Source organism: Schistosoma haematobium, chromosome 2 (assembly GCF_000699445.3).
Source record: "Schistosoma haematobium chromosome 2, whole genome shotgun sequence".
NCBI lineage: Eukaryota > Metazoa > Platyhelminthes > Trematoda > Strigeidida > Schistosomatidae > Schistosoma > Schistosoma haematobium.
In genome coordinates, this window is record NC_067197.1 from 35126584 (window position 1) to 35142324 (window position 15741).

The 15741-nt window shown below is 33.1% G+C and overlaps 1 protein-coding gene across 2 annotated transcripts in view; it reads left to right on the top strand.

Annotated features, from left to right (window-relative positions):
- Positions 1 to 788: 788 nt before the first annotated feature.
- Positions 789 to 15741, top strand: part of CHRNA1 (Acetylcholine receptor subunit alpha) — a gene marked incomplete at its 5' end in the record, with an annotated part of 39424 nt that continues 24471 nt past the window's right edge. The window contains 3 exons of one of the 2 annotated variants that reach the window (XM_051215042.1): positions 789 to 1308; positions 10666 to 10775; positions 13566 to 13806. In XM_051215042.1, coding sequence (XP_051068223.1) covers positions 847 to 1308; positions 10666 to 10775; positions 13566 to 13737 — 744 coding nt within the window. In that variant the 3' untranslated portion in view covers positions 13738 to 13806. Of the gene's footprint in view, positions 1309 to 10665; positions 10776 to 13565; positions 13807 to 15741 lie in introns of those variants that run through there. The other variant, XM_012939444.3, reaches the window with a different exon arrangement.

Sequence of the window (15741 nt, forward strand, 5' to 3'; positions counted from 1 at the left end):
CCTCAGCAGTGCGCATCCACGATCCTGCCCTCCGTGAGATTCGAACACAAGACCTATCAGTCTCACACGTGAGCGCTTAACCATTAAACCACTAAGCCGGCATCCAACGGCGTTAATGTCTAACTTCAACCACTGCTGAGGAGTCCCATACTTGGATGAAACGGCTGTCCAGTGCTTCGAGGTTTTCCATGGTGGTCTAGCTTCAATTGACTCATGATTTCAATCAGTAAAATTTCTCAAATCTCCACAAAACCCCTTCTGATAATAATCATCTGCTCACTGGTGACTAACTTCAAGAGATACTCCCGGAGTTCTAGTGAGAAGTTGTTACCAGTGGAGTTCAACCAGGTCTGTTGTGAGATATCAACCCACTGAAGACAATGGTATACGGTGGCGCAACTTCATGGATTGGTTGAAGTTAGACATTAACACTGTTGGATACCGGCCGGCTCACTGGTCTAGTTGGTTAAGCACCTGGCGCCCGAGATTGATAGGTCCTGGGTTCGAATCTCGCGGGGTGCGAGATCGTGGATGCGCACTGATGAGTCCCATACTAGGACGAAACGGCAGTCCAGTGTTCCGAGGTTTCCCATGGTGGTCTAGCTTCAATTAACCCATGATTCAACCAGTGGAATTTATAAAGTGCAATTTTCATCTTTTTTTCATTATATAATCATAGGATTCATATTACCACATTATATATATACTACATCATGTTAATGTTTTCTCTAATTTATCCTTTGCTTTAATTTTAGATCATAAATTGATATTAGGAATAAACAAATTTGTGAATAAATAAATAAAAAGAAACAAAAACCATAAGAAACAAAAACAAAATAAACAAATATGCAATTTCAATTCATAGTTTATTTTTATATCGTACTTTATATGAAACAAACTTATTCCAATATTCAATGGATTCATTCAATATATAATAATAAATCATTAATTAAAAATGATTCAAATTTAACCAATCATTATTCAAGATCCTATCATCATTTATCATTAATCAATAACAATAATTCATTCAATACAATTCAATCATTAGATACAAATTTAAATTTTAATTGGGAATCTAATTTAAATCGTATTACAACAGATTGGGCTGAAAAACGTTTAATTAAAGATTTATTATATGATTATGAAAAACAATCTAGACCAGTTGTAGATGGTTTAACACCAAGAGTTTATGTAACACCAATACAAATTACACAACAAATTACTGTAGAATTTGGTTTAGAATTGTTACAAATATTAGATTTAGATGAAATGGATCAAATTTTAACAACAAGTGTTCGTTCATTATATGTAAGTAACATATTGATTTATCTTTTTTTTTTCTTTATTGATGGATAAATAGATTAATTAATACCCTCCATCTATCATGTAAATAAGGACAATACATGTTATCAAATAATCTTGTTACCAATTTAATATTTACTTACTTATACCTGTTACTCCCTATGGAACATAGGCCACCGACAAACATTCTTCAACCCACTCTTGCCTGGGCCTTCCTTCCTAGTTCTATCCAATTGTTGTTCATTTTTCTCATATCTGTCTCCATTTCTCGGTGTAATGTGTTCTTTGATAGTCCTCTCCTCTTTTGGCCTTGAGGATTCCATGTGAGGGCTTAACTTGTGATGCAGTTGTGCGCTTTCCTCAATGTGTGTCCTATCCACTTCCAGTGCTTTTTTCTGATTTCTTCCTCCTCTGGGAACTGGTTTGGCAAACGGATCCGAAGTATTTTGCGTAGACAGCTGTTAATAGACACTTGTATCTTCTGGATGATGGCTTTCGTAGTTCTCCAAGTTTCAGCCCCATACAGTATAACTGTCTTGACATTTGTGTTGAAAATTATAACCTTGATGTTGGTTGACAGTTGTTTTGAGTTCCAGATGTTCTTCATTTGTAAATACGCTGCTCTTGCTTTGCTGATCTGCGTCTTCACATCTGCATCAGATCCATCATGTTTATCGATGATGCTGCCCGGGTATGTAAATGTCTTGACATCTTCCAATGCTTCTCCGTCAAATGTGATTCTATTGGTGCAAGTTGTATTGTATCAGAGAATCTTGCTTTTTTCTGTGTGTATGTTGAGACCTACTGCTGTGGAGGCTGCTGCTACACTGGTCGTCTTCTCCTGTATTTACTGTTGCGTGTGCGATAGTAGAACCAGATCATCTGCGAAGTCTAGATCGTCCAACTGAATCCTAGCTATCCACTGTATCCCATGCTTTCCCTCAGATGTTGATGTCTTCATGACCCAGTCGATCACCAGGAGAAAGAGAAAGGGTGAGAGTAAGCAACCTTTCCTGACACCGGTCTTTACTTTGAACGTGTCTGTCAGCTATCCTCCTCCATGCACGATTTTGCAGTTTAGTCCATCATAGGAATTCCATATGATATTGATTATCTTCTCAGGTACTCTTTAATGTCGAAGAAGCCTCCACAGTTTTGTCCTGCCCACGCTGTCAAATGATTTCTCGTAGTCAATGAAGTTGATGTAGAGTGACGAATTCTATTCAATGAATTGTTCCACAATAATCCATAGCGTTGTGATTTGGTCTGTACACGATTGGTCCTTACGGAATTCAGTCTGTTGGTCGTCTACGGAAACCTTCATTCTATTTAATAATACCCTGTTGAAGAGTTTTCCTGATATTGGGAGAAGATTGATGCCTCTGTAGTTATCACACTTGCTGAGATCGCTTTTCTTTGGTGTCTTGATCAGGAATCTGGTTAGCGTTTTGTTAGCAAGTTAGTTTTCTACGGGATGGGGTCGCTAACCCCATGCCCAACCCTCCTCCTTCACCCGGGCTTGAGACCGGCAGTAGCACAAGAAGGGCTCCAGGCGGATTTAATTTAATATTTACCTAAATATAAACTGATAAGTATATGCATGGCCAAAGGAGTACCGAACACTTCTCTTCATGGTTGGAAAACGGTTTCATAAAATCAATATACAGTTCCGTTCTTTCACACCTCGACAATGGCTATTATATAGTAGATAGAACTAAAGCGTTCGAAATGGTTTATTATTGTATACTTTAAAACGTTTCTTAATAAGGGACGATCTCATCTGCTATACATAAAAGAAGCTATAGAAATTCGAGTTAATTACCCCAGTTTCTGTGTTCTTTAGAAAATTTAAATACCTGCTGTCTTTTATTTATCCGGATATGACTTACCAAACGTTTCAACCAGTTTTTCACACTCTGTTTATTCTTCTTTGTTAGTTATATTTTTTAAACTAGTCAGTCACATGTTTCTTATTGTGTAGATTTTAATGATTATTATTTTAATAAGCTTGTTCATCAAGCTATAACCTATTTCCTATGTTATTATATTAATTCATTTCGCTTATTATTCCTACATTTATTAATATCTAAGCCACTTTATTATCGAATCACGCTGTTTACTTAAGACCATTAGCCATGTAATCATTTCTCATTGTTATCATGGACTAATAAACTGTCTTGATTGCGATGAGATGGTGATTAAAGGTAGTCAACAGGAAACCCTGGACCTGGGTTTCGTGCTACTTGGCACTTGTCAGAAAGGTGTAGCTGTAATCTTGAGGGAACTGATACTCCCTGACAGATTCCATCCCGTATCACCCAGCTTCACAATTAGAGACGATACCACTGAGCTATTTATTATTATTATTGTTATTATTATTATTATATTTCTATCTGTTCAGGGTTGTTCTCATTTCTAAAACAGCTTTAACCCATACAGAAAATATAATTGTACGGAAGTGATTTGAGAGCTATACAGTTGACATAATGATAAAATTAAAATATTAGCGTGACTGTTATATCCGAGTGGAGATTAAGTTACAGGTAACTTCCGAGGACTATTCATGGACTGATATTCTTATTGTATAACTACTCAACAATTACACTTATTTGTGTACAAATATTATTTCCTATTTTATGGTACGTTGCGGTCTGTGTGATTGATATATAAACTAAGTATGCCTGAAATAAACGATCTGCTCTGATTCTGGTCTGATCTGCTCTGATTCGGAAGGTTTTGATTTTGTACTCCGACTTCTGTTTTCTTTTTATACTTAATTACTTGTTATTTTATCCTCTTTGCTTTTTTTGTTATTTTTATTGTTTTCGTTCTTGTTTGTTCTTTCTCTCTTCTTCGCCCTTTTTGGGTTTTTGTGTATTTTTTCCTTTTTTGTCGTTGGTCTGTGTGTTGATATATAACGTTGCTATATCTGCTTCTGGTTGTCTTTGTGTTTTGTTCTCTCGGCTGTGCTGGCTACCTAGCCCCCCGTACGTTGTTGGCTTTTGTCTCTGGTGACTACGACTTAACATTTTATCATTATATTCTCCAGACATTTTCCGGTCAATCAGTGATTATCTCAATGAAATCTTTATGGTTTAAATGAAGGTTAAATTAAAGTAATCAAAAAAATAGTATTCTAGAAGAAACGAATGGTTGGGAAAACAATATTGGGTGATAGCTTAAAATTAAATAAATATTTCTTTCAGGAACAAAATATGAATTCATTCACACTGTTCAATAGAAAATTTTATTTATTTATTCAACACAAAACAAATGAGATGTCTGTTTGGTTATTAGATAAGAATCCTCGGAAGTGCTCTTCCGCGATCCCACGGCGTTTGATGTTCAGATCATTTAGTCTGTCTGCGGTAAATAAATATCCCACACTCGACATGACTGAACTCCACTAGCTTCAGCTTTTTACTAGAATTCCAAGAATTATATACACAAGTTAGCCAATGATGAGTGTATGATTATTATTGGTGAGACCTGGGCTCAACTCCCTGTGGGATCAAGGATCCGAACCGCTTCAGAGTCCTACACAAGGACGAAACATATGTTCATTGGTTTCTGATATTTTAATAATTGTTAAGCTAGTAGCACTCCTTGACGTAAACTATGAAAATTCAATGGTCTCCATAACTCACTTATACTTATCAAAAAATAAGGTGAAGGTACTACAAAGCCCTACAGTTCCTTCCTTTGTATTCCATATTTTCATGAATAGATTTGCGATTCTAGTTCAATTATTGATTTTAAGGATAAGTGATTCAATGTGGTCTGTGGTTTGATATTGTTTTTGTTATCATAACAATTGCTTAATTCAACATAGTATATTTGCAGCTAAACTTCCCAGTGATTTAGTTGCGTTTGATACTAATTCTCAAAAAGATGAATATTTTTCGATTATAGCACAACCTATTTCTTCCGTTCTTATTTGAACACAAAATCTGTGTTTTGTTCTGAGAAACAGCGCTGGTTTGGTATGTCTAGAGATATTAGTCGATATTACGTACTGTAGTGAACGAAAACTCAGGAGCAGTAAATTTATTTATTGTTTAATGCAAAATCGCACCTTGCATTTGCACATCTTTCTTCAGTTGTCCTTTATGTACTTCATCATTGTTCTAATTTTGTTTTAATTCCGATTGATCTTCTTATTTTTCTTCTTGTTCTCTCTATTTCAATCTTCTGTTGGTAAGCGTTCTAATTCCTATTCCCGCTACATACTACTCATATCTGTACACAGAAAAGTATTATATTACCAAACGAACTGATTTAGTCCACGAATGTACACAATGTTCACTGAACAACCAAAGTTTTATTGCTTATTGGTTGGTGAGCCCGAGTAGCTAATCAAAAGATTCAGACAGGAAGTGGATCAATTCTTTATTGTACTCGATTTGATCACATAATAATATACTTGAAGTGCTTGACCACATAATACACCAAATAAGGAATCAGCCTTTCAACACAATTATATTGTAAAACGAAAAGGTCGGTGGAAATAGTACTTTACTTATGAGCAATAATTAGGGAACAGTAAGACGTATGACAACAGCCATTAGTTCCACTAAAACGTTACAATTAGGGTAATATAGAAATGCACTCATTTAGTTATACGCTAATTATATTTACTAATTATGTCCATCTGGCGGCCTACTAGAATAACTGTGCTACCTGTTCTTACCATCTAGATATTCCAACAAGTTACCTGTTTTTTGCTTGTTCTAAAACATCATTATGTTCATTAATCACATAATCTATTCAGGCGCCTTTATGAAAAGTTTACGAACATTCACTTTACAACTAAATATAAAGTACAACCAGAGACATCGTGGTTGCTGGTAATATGCATTGAAAAGAATGAACATTATCCAGATGTCGATTCCTGAACTGCTAACATCTAACTGGTGATCACTCAATATTCATCATCAGAATCGATTAACGAATTAGAAACGGAAACTTGTTTAAATACTTTGTGCCGAAAATTCCAAAAATATAATATTGAATAAAGCCATTTATAATAATAATAATAATCCGAAAAATACCATCAAAGGTTTCAATTTACCCTATATCCATTTTACTATATAAACTAGTAGATTTTGTGGGCAACTATTATCTCACAAAAACTATTCAACTGCATTTAATTCCTTTTTAATCTACTCTTCTTAACAAATGACATCTACCAATTGGCCAAATAGGAAAATCTATTTATCCAAGACACTAAGAATTGATTTTATTTTCATTTTGGTAATTTCTATACGATAATTTTTAAAAGAAGCTTTGGTTAAGACATTATTCAATCATCTATTGAAATTACATTCAGAGGAGTAAATTGAAGAGGAATTCATTGTATCTGAAAATGGTCTGACAGATTATTATTGAACATAAAAGTTTGTTAGTAAAATTATGAGGTACAAGAACAAAAGAAATGAAATATACTACGATCAAGAAAAAGCTGAACTTTCAACGATAAGTAGCTGGGACTAATACTTTTGAATTAAGTTCATCATCAAAACAATATGTATAGGCTATCAGTGGAATATTGAATGTTCGTTTGGTTTTACTTAGTGACTAGTTAGTTGAGTGTAATATACAACACTATATTGTGATTCATTTTGAAATTTAAGGTCAGAACTGATTTCAGATTTCGAGATTTTATTTACTAAACTACTAATTGTCTCTTGGTCAATTGTATGAATCAAATTTAATACAGTTTTAACGTTTAATTTTTATCGAGTTGTATTATTGATAATATAAAAATTAATTATTAGGCTAAATACATTGACATCATTATACATCAACTTAAAAACTACTTATATTCAGTTAGTAGAAAATAGTTAACCTCACTTTTCATACTTTATGTCATCTATTGTCTGAGTGAACTGTCATTTCTGAGAACAAAACTTATTCAAGTCATTCCATATGGTAGTAAATTCACTGTGTTCTGTCAGAAACAGTTTTAATTACATCTTAGTTACCAATACTACTATATATATATATATATATATATATATATATATATATATATATATATATATATATATATATATATATACGTAAATAATAACCGCTGAAGTCTAGGGTAAATACCACTAAGCCGGGGTACATGCAGTTCAGCACAAAGTAAGATGCATTGAAACATCCACAAGATAATCGACAACTAATTAACGATTTCCATGAACTCTTACAAACATTTCTGTAAATAATAATAATAATGACAGTACAAAATAGTAATTACATGATTATGATAAATAAATGGTGATTTATTTTACACTAGAGACTGAACTGAATCATTCATGAATAAGTGAAATAAGAATTGAATAAACCTGGAGAAATGTAAATTTGTACAAAGTTTTACAATTTTCTCATAATCTATTATCAGTTCATGATGAAATTTTAATAGTAATTATTATCATACTATTTCAGTATGAAAGTTAAAGAAGAGATATTGGTGATTAAAACACTTGGCGGGAATTTATAGTGGAATGTTTTCTTCAAATAGTAAAGAAGTCAATCAGATTTTCAATTATTATTGACTAAAACAAGTTATTTTAATGGGTGAATTTATGAATCAATCTAAGCTGGACCACCATTGAAAATAAGGGAGCACTGAAGGACTGTTTCGTCCTAGGATTCCTGACAAGTGAGCATCCGTGATCCCGCGCTTGGGACTCAAACCCAAGATCTACCATTTCGCGCGCGAACGCCTAGCCTCTAGACCACTGAGCCGGCATCCAACGGTGTTAATGTCTAATTTCAATCGATCCATGATCATAGATCATATACTAGGACGAAACGGCTGTCTAGTTCTTCCAGGTTTCCAATGGTGGTCTAACTTAGATTAACTCATGAATTCAACTATTAGAATTACTAGAATCTCTATAAATCCTCATTCTGATAAAATAAGTTAAAAAATCCAATAAAAGTTTGGCGGAATGCATGAGTAATATTTGTACAGAGAAGTGAAATAGTATGCTGAGAGAAAAAGTTATATGGAAGTAAATATTGTTGCTAAATCATGTTAAACAATTAAAATTCATTATCGTGGTTTATCAGTATTGATGTCAAGAATACTAGCTAATATTGGAGAAAATTTTAAACATTTACCACTATTATGACCATTAATGGTATAACGGTTACAAATTATTGAACATGTGATGGCGACATAAACGACGAATAATTGCATCTAAGATACAATGATATACACACTGTAGAACGTTACCAGTCATTGAATTAAAAGAAATGCTTACAACACATTATTTATTACAGCAATAAGTCTACATTGAATGGTAAATTAATATGATAATAAACTACACAGATTATGAGTCAAAAATAAGAGAGTAAACATATAGATTGTAGTTGCGGTCATCATTAACTAAATAATAGGTGAATCTTTCTTAATTTTTATTGCCAAATATATCCATATGTTGATGTATAGAGCAACCAGGTTAAACTCCATGAATGATGCTCTATATTCTTTGTGCTTCAATAACTGCTTGATTGATATTTTGTAAACTATTGTTCCTATGACATTTTTTTAGAATAGTCCATCTATTTTATAGGAACTTACAGTTAAAAAATTAGTGAATGAATAATCACTTGTAAACCCACATAAAACAACACCTATGATTACACAAAATATCACTGATCGTTAATTTATTTAGAATATAAGGATTGTGGCTAGCATTAAATTTTAGTAGGTGGACTTCATCCTATTTAGAACTCATTAGCTGGATATATCTACATGACAATTTCGGTAACCACATTAGGACTTGAATCTTGTGTCGTTCCTATTAAACACCAATGAGTTATCTACTGAGTTACTGTATTCAGAAGGCCACTAACTTCAACGGATATGATGTTATTAACATTATTAGTAAGAGTTTAAGATAATCTGTTTATATCCAAGACTGAATTCGGTGAGACTATAATTTATGGACGACCTTTGAGCAACGCTAAAGTGACCCTGAGAATGTTCACCTATAAACTAGGACTAAATGACGGTTAAAAGCAGGGTGAAAAATCAGAATTATGATTTACAGTTTATGGTTAGGGTTAGGAATTAAACTTAGAGTTTTTATCATGAACCGATATATCAACTAAAATGCCAAGACGCTATTTAACCAAATGGATGAATGAATTCCACATCAAAATCCAAGACCTGTTATAATATATTTGATTGAGATTTACCCATAAATTATAATCTCGCCTTGAATTTCGATCAATTATAATGCCTATAATAAAGCAGTCTAACTCGGATGAGCAGATATCCCAATCATGACTTAAGATTCACTTGTGAATATCAGTAACAACATAATTCATTCACTTGCCAATAATGATATCATTCACTGATATTTAGATAATTATTTCATTTGTACAATTGAGTATGTTATACCATTTAAGTGTATACACACTCTTCTTTTATTCTAGTACTAGTACGTCACTTAAAAGTAACGTATAGATTCATTTAAAAGTTGACTTTTGTACATTCAACAACTATAATGTAGATTTCATACATGTTTATCATATTTTTCTGTTATAAATAAGCTCAAAAGTATGAAACTAAATATTGACTGGTAAACTAAATTGGAATTATGTAATACCCTCTTATCAACAATCCAATCACTCTTGATGGCGAAACTCTGGGAGATGTAGAATCCTTCACATAGCTGGGAAGCATCATCGATGAACAAGGAGGTTCAGATGCAGACGTAAAGGCAAGGATTGGCAAAGCAAGGGTCGCATTCCTACAATTGAAGAACATATGGAACTCAAAACGACTTTCAACCAATATCAAAGTGACAATCTTCAATACGAACGTCAAGGCAGTTCTACTGTACGGAGCTGAAACTTGGAGAATTACAACAACCACCATCAAGAAGGTACAAGTATTTATAAATAGCCGTCTACGCAAGATACTCAACATCCATTGGCCGGATACCATCAGCAACAACCTTCTGTGGGAGAGAACAAACCAGCTTCCAGTTAAAGAGGAAATTAGGAAAAGATGATGGAAATGGATAGGGCATACATTACGCAAATCGTCAAACTGCATCACGAAGCAAGCCTTATATTGGAATCCTGAAAGGAAGCAGAATAGTGGAAGACCAAAGAACACATTACGTTGGGAAATAGAAGCGGATATGAAAAGGATGAATAACAACTGGAAGGAGCTGGAAAGGATTGCCCAGGACAGGGTTGGATGGAGAATGCTGGTGAGCGGCCTATGATCCTCCACGAGGAGTAACAGGCGTTAGTAAGTAAGTAATACCTTCTTATAAAGTAACATTTTAATTTTTTTTGAAATAATGTTAATTTAAATATTGTATTTTCTTTTTAATATTAAACATAAATTAGAAATGGATAGATCACAATTTAATATGGAATCCAAATGAATACGGTGGTATTGATTCAGTGACTATACCTGTGGAATACTTGTGGATACCCGACATTTCACTTTATAATTAGTAAGTATATCTAGGTGATTCATTAATTTAATCATTATTAATCATAAATTTCAGAAATCTGGTGTTACATTAAATGGTTTATTGTTTGTAAAAATGATCTTAAATGTAATTATTATCTATGTGACTATTCTTACAATTCGTATATAAATTAACAGGATAACTGTCCTGATGACAATTCCTGACAGTTTATTGTCTTTAAAAGCCATATCAAAGTACCTTGAATAATGACGTAACCATCAAGCACATGGTGAAAGAGAGGAATGAATAGATAAGTATTTATCAAGCAAATAAATATTTCAATATTCCGTTATGGAAACTGTCCAATTTCAATGACCTCACAATCAAATATATAAGCGGATAAGTCATTATTGGTTAAATGTGAATACAGTCAAAATAGTTATTGCTTAGGCAGATAGGTGGAACAAATTCACATGTGGATACATACATCATACAATATATAAGAATATAGGCGAACTAATAATTATTAAAACAAGACTTTATTCGCACCAAGCCTAATTTAAATGCTTGACAAATCTGAACGTGTAAAGCCTGTGAGTGCATCAAGCTATTGTATAACCTTCTAGATAAATATACTTCGATACTTATCGTTTATTGTGTTCTTTTGCTTTTAAATTGGCCTAATAAGAATAATTTTTTTAGGTCTTACTAATTGAAATCTAATAATTTATCAGGCACGTGGTACATAGTGCTATCGTAGATATTCGAGTCTTCATACATTCGATTGAACACTATAGAATGATGTTTTGTGATTGAAGTGTTAAGTCACAAAAAAGCTCTTAAAATACTGTAAAATTATTATTTCAGTATACCTAGTAAACTCATTTAATTTGGTTCTACTGAAGTTAAATATAGAAGGTTTATTGTTTGCAACAGTTCATAGAATGTAATCCACCTGTTTGAACTCTTCAACAAGGCTCGTTATCACATGCAATTTCATATGGAAACGAAAAGAATAAGTTCACCCTCTGTTGTGAGATATCAACTCACTGAAGACAATAGTGTACGGTGGCGCAACTTCGTGGATTGGTTGAAGTTAGACATTAACGCCGTTGGATGCCGGCCGGCTCAGTGGTTAAGTGATCGCGCGCGAGACCAGTAGGTCCTGGGTTCGAATCTCGCGGGGAGCGTGATCGTGGATGCGCACTGCTGAGAAGTCCCATACTAGAACGAAACGGCCGTCCAGTGCTTCGAGGTTTTCCATGGTGGTCTAGCTTCAATTGACTCATGATTTCAACTATCGGAGTTTCTAAAATCTCCGCAAAACCCATTCTGATAAATACCAATAAAACTTAATAAACTGAATATTCAATTACTTGATTTTCAAATAATCATAGTAACAGGAAAATAAGTTGATGGTTTTTTTCTGTTTCACTGAAGCCGCTGATATCCTTAGGATATAGAAAATTAATATACTAATATACGGTCAGTGAATATAGACTAATAAATATAATTGAATATTATCATTTTAAATTACAACACACCTAAAGAGTTAATTATTTTTGTATTGAATCACTGAATACACTGAAGTAATTTCAATAGTTCAGATCATGAGTTAATTGAAACTAGACCACCATGGAAAACCTAGAAGCACTGGACGGCCATTTCATCCGATTGTGGAATTCCTTAGCACTGTACATCCCCGAAGTAATGCATATACATATATTAGTGGTTAAGTCGAATGAAAACGATACTGACTCACTATTTTTTTAAAGCTATTTTTTTGAAATTCCCAGAGATATTACTATTCGATTACATAATGCACAATTTAATCTAAACTATCAATTAGATGTAATAACATATAAATATCATCATGTACTTTATTTTGCTTGACCTGATATTGATTATGAACAATTTCTATTTAATTACCTTTATTAAATCATATTTTAGGTAAGCGTAAATGTAATTAGTTAAGTCGTTCACTGTATCACTGGCAATTTTACACCATATAATGTTTCAGAGGTTTTGATATAAAATAAATAAGGAAATATTTAATAAGTAGTATAGAGTTTTATTTTGAAAATTTCTTTCAAGACGACAATGAACTGTAAATTATTTCAGTTTGAGTCTGATAAGTCTTGCAAATTGAACGCTACATTCGTTTCCTAAGCTATTCTGTGACCCTCCAAGCTAGAACTATACAGCGACCTGAACACGAGAGAGAAGACGCAAAATATGAGAGAAGTACTTTACTCCAAGGTTCATTTCAATACAGTAAATATAGGGTTTTTATAATATTTTAAATGTCCTTGGGTTGCTCGAAGATTCTGGAATGCTACTAACTATAGTAGCAGTATAGCAATCAGCCAATCAGAACCTCTACATGTGATGTTTCACTTCCTTGATATTTATGGTTAAAACTTCAAGTGAACGCTGACTGGATGAAACTCTTCTTAGTGTTTCCTGATCCTTGCTTGTCTTTTGCGAGAAATTTTCTTGATCACCCCCAACAGAGTCTTTATCGTTCATCTTAAAAATGCTTAGAAAACATCTAAGGGAAGTCTTCGACACTGAGTTAATATAGAATTCTCTTTATCAATACAGGTGTATTGAATAAAAGATAAACTGTCTTACACTAAATTCAGATCAGTCTATAAGGTGTAACAAATTTATTATTGCTTTGCGATTCATAAATGTATATTTATAGAGATAAACAACAAAAGTGATTTCTATATTATTACGTTTTTCTGGGGGGCTGATTGACTTAACTATGAGCTTTCATTGTGGTTCAAGTCAACACAATTAACGATTACTTCTATTTTGAATATACAGTGATGACATTATTCATAACAAGGACGGTAGCTCCTCAATAGATCATCCAGCTCAACTTTGGATAATGACTATAACAAATGTCGGATATTCAAGAATTCAAACCAAGTTTATTTTGTTCGTGCAAATATCCACATGGAAAGCGGTATTATCATTGGTGATGAATGTGGATTAATGATTATGACTAATATATATGCTTTAAAATATTGTCATGAACAGTCTCTTTTCCCTTGAAACTATCGAATTAAGTATAAGCAATTATAAATACCATGAATAATTAGTTATTCTAAGTCAGTTATGGTATTTTGGTTTAAGTAAATAATCACTGAGTAAATATGTACAAAATTTTACAACTGTGTCCTAACAACCATATAGTTTCATATTTCGGAAATAGATTGACTCAAGAATATTGTTACTTGACGTACATTCATTAAACAATCTTTAGACAATCGAAAACTCAAAATTGATAACACACATTAAGCATAGTAATCATTGTTACTACTGAATAATAGTCAGTCAAACACAGTCACTTAGTACTGATAAACATATTGTTGTGTTTAAGTGTGAGAGTATGGGTGAATGATATTAGTTTGATGGACAAGTTATCGTACATTTAAGAGTAGGGAATAAGTATAACATAAATTGGAAATATAATGGTTATATGTATGAAATTTAATGTATATAAGCGTAAAATGTAGTAAATTTAATATATTTTATAAAATTCAAGAGGGAAATTTTAAAATTTCAACATCCTTCTAGGGATGTGATATTCTAAGGTAAAATTAAAATCATAGAAGCTTACTTCAAAGTTGTGTTCATTACAGACTGACATCAGATCAGTCACTAAATAAAAGTAGGTTTCGCAATGGACATAAAATAGCATCCCTACTACGTCACAGATTACACATTATATGAAAATGCAGAAGAAAGCAACTGACTTATAACAAACTAGACTCTCCTATTGAATAGTACATACGGCATTTACCAATCATAAGAATTTAAATTCGATACGTCATTACTTAATTAATCGGACTAACTAAATTTTTATAATATACCAACACGCTTACCTATTCCCTCTACCAAAAGATTAATTTAAACAACTTCTACTAATGTGTACTGAAGAAATGAAGATTCAATTCGATAACGCTTTTTGTCGTCGGATTGATAGAGTGGCTGGCTATGGATAACCTACTGAGTCCAATCCTCGAAAATATGTTTAGAAAAACCTAGAACAGACTGTGATGAAATCAATAATCATTGATATAACTTTATACGTCAAGTATGTTGTTGGTAAATTTGTGACCTATAATGATTATCAACATGCTTCTCATTTACTAAAACTTCTCGGTATGGCACAAACAAATATTGGATTTACGGTGGAACATGAACACAACAATGTGTTCCATTTTCTAGACCTTGATATGAAGCGTAGTAGCTTACGATGTTGTGATATAAAGTATGTACAGTGATCTTTTAAGATTAATACTATAAAGCTTAGGTTGTAAACAGCGGATGAGAAACCTCTATATTAATTATTCTTGATTTAATCAAATGAAATTTTTAGCTGATAGAACATTTTCAGAATTTTCATTATCTTAGGAATAATTTATATAAATCAATAATGCTTTTCTTTATTGTAAACTGATTCAACTATCTATTTTTAATTATTCTCAATACCGTAAAATCAACAAGTTATAACTTTGGAGGTCTACAGGTTAGGCGTTCGCGCACGAGACAAAAGGTCCTGGGCTCGAGTCCTGCGCGTGGGATCGTGGATCTGCGTTGCTGAAGAGTCCTACGCTAGGACGAAGCAGCCATCCATTGCTTCCAGGTTTTCAATGGTGCTATAGCTTAGATCGACTCATGGATTCAACTGTTGGAACTGGAAAGTTGTTTCTTGAATAAATCTATCGTCAGATTATCTGAACATTAGCTAAAAGGAATAGTGATACAAATTATCTAATAGTAACTTTCAATTTTGATTTATTAAATCTAAGAAGACTATTCTAAGATATAATGGTATTATGAAACAAAAAAATTCAGAAATTGCACTGAATATTTGCCGAATAAATAAATAAAAGGTTAGTGAGTTTCTGGACGATCTAGAATGGGACTCCTGAGCAGTAGACATCCACGACTCTTCATGAAGGACTCAAATCCAAGACGTTCGGTCCCGCAC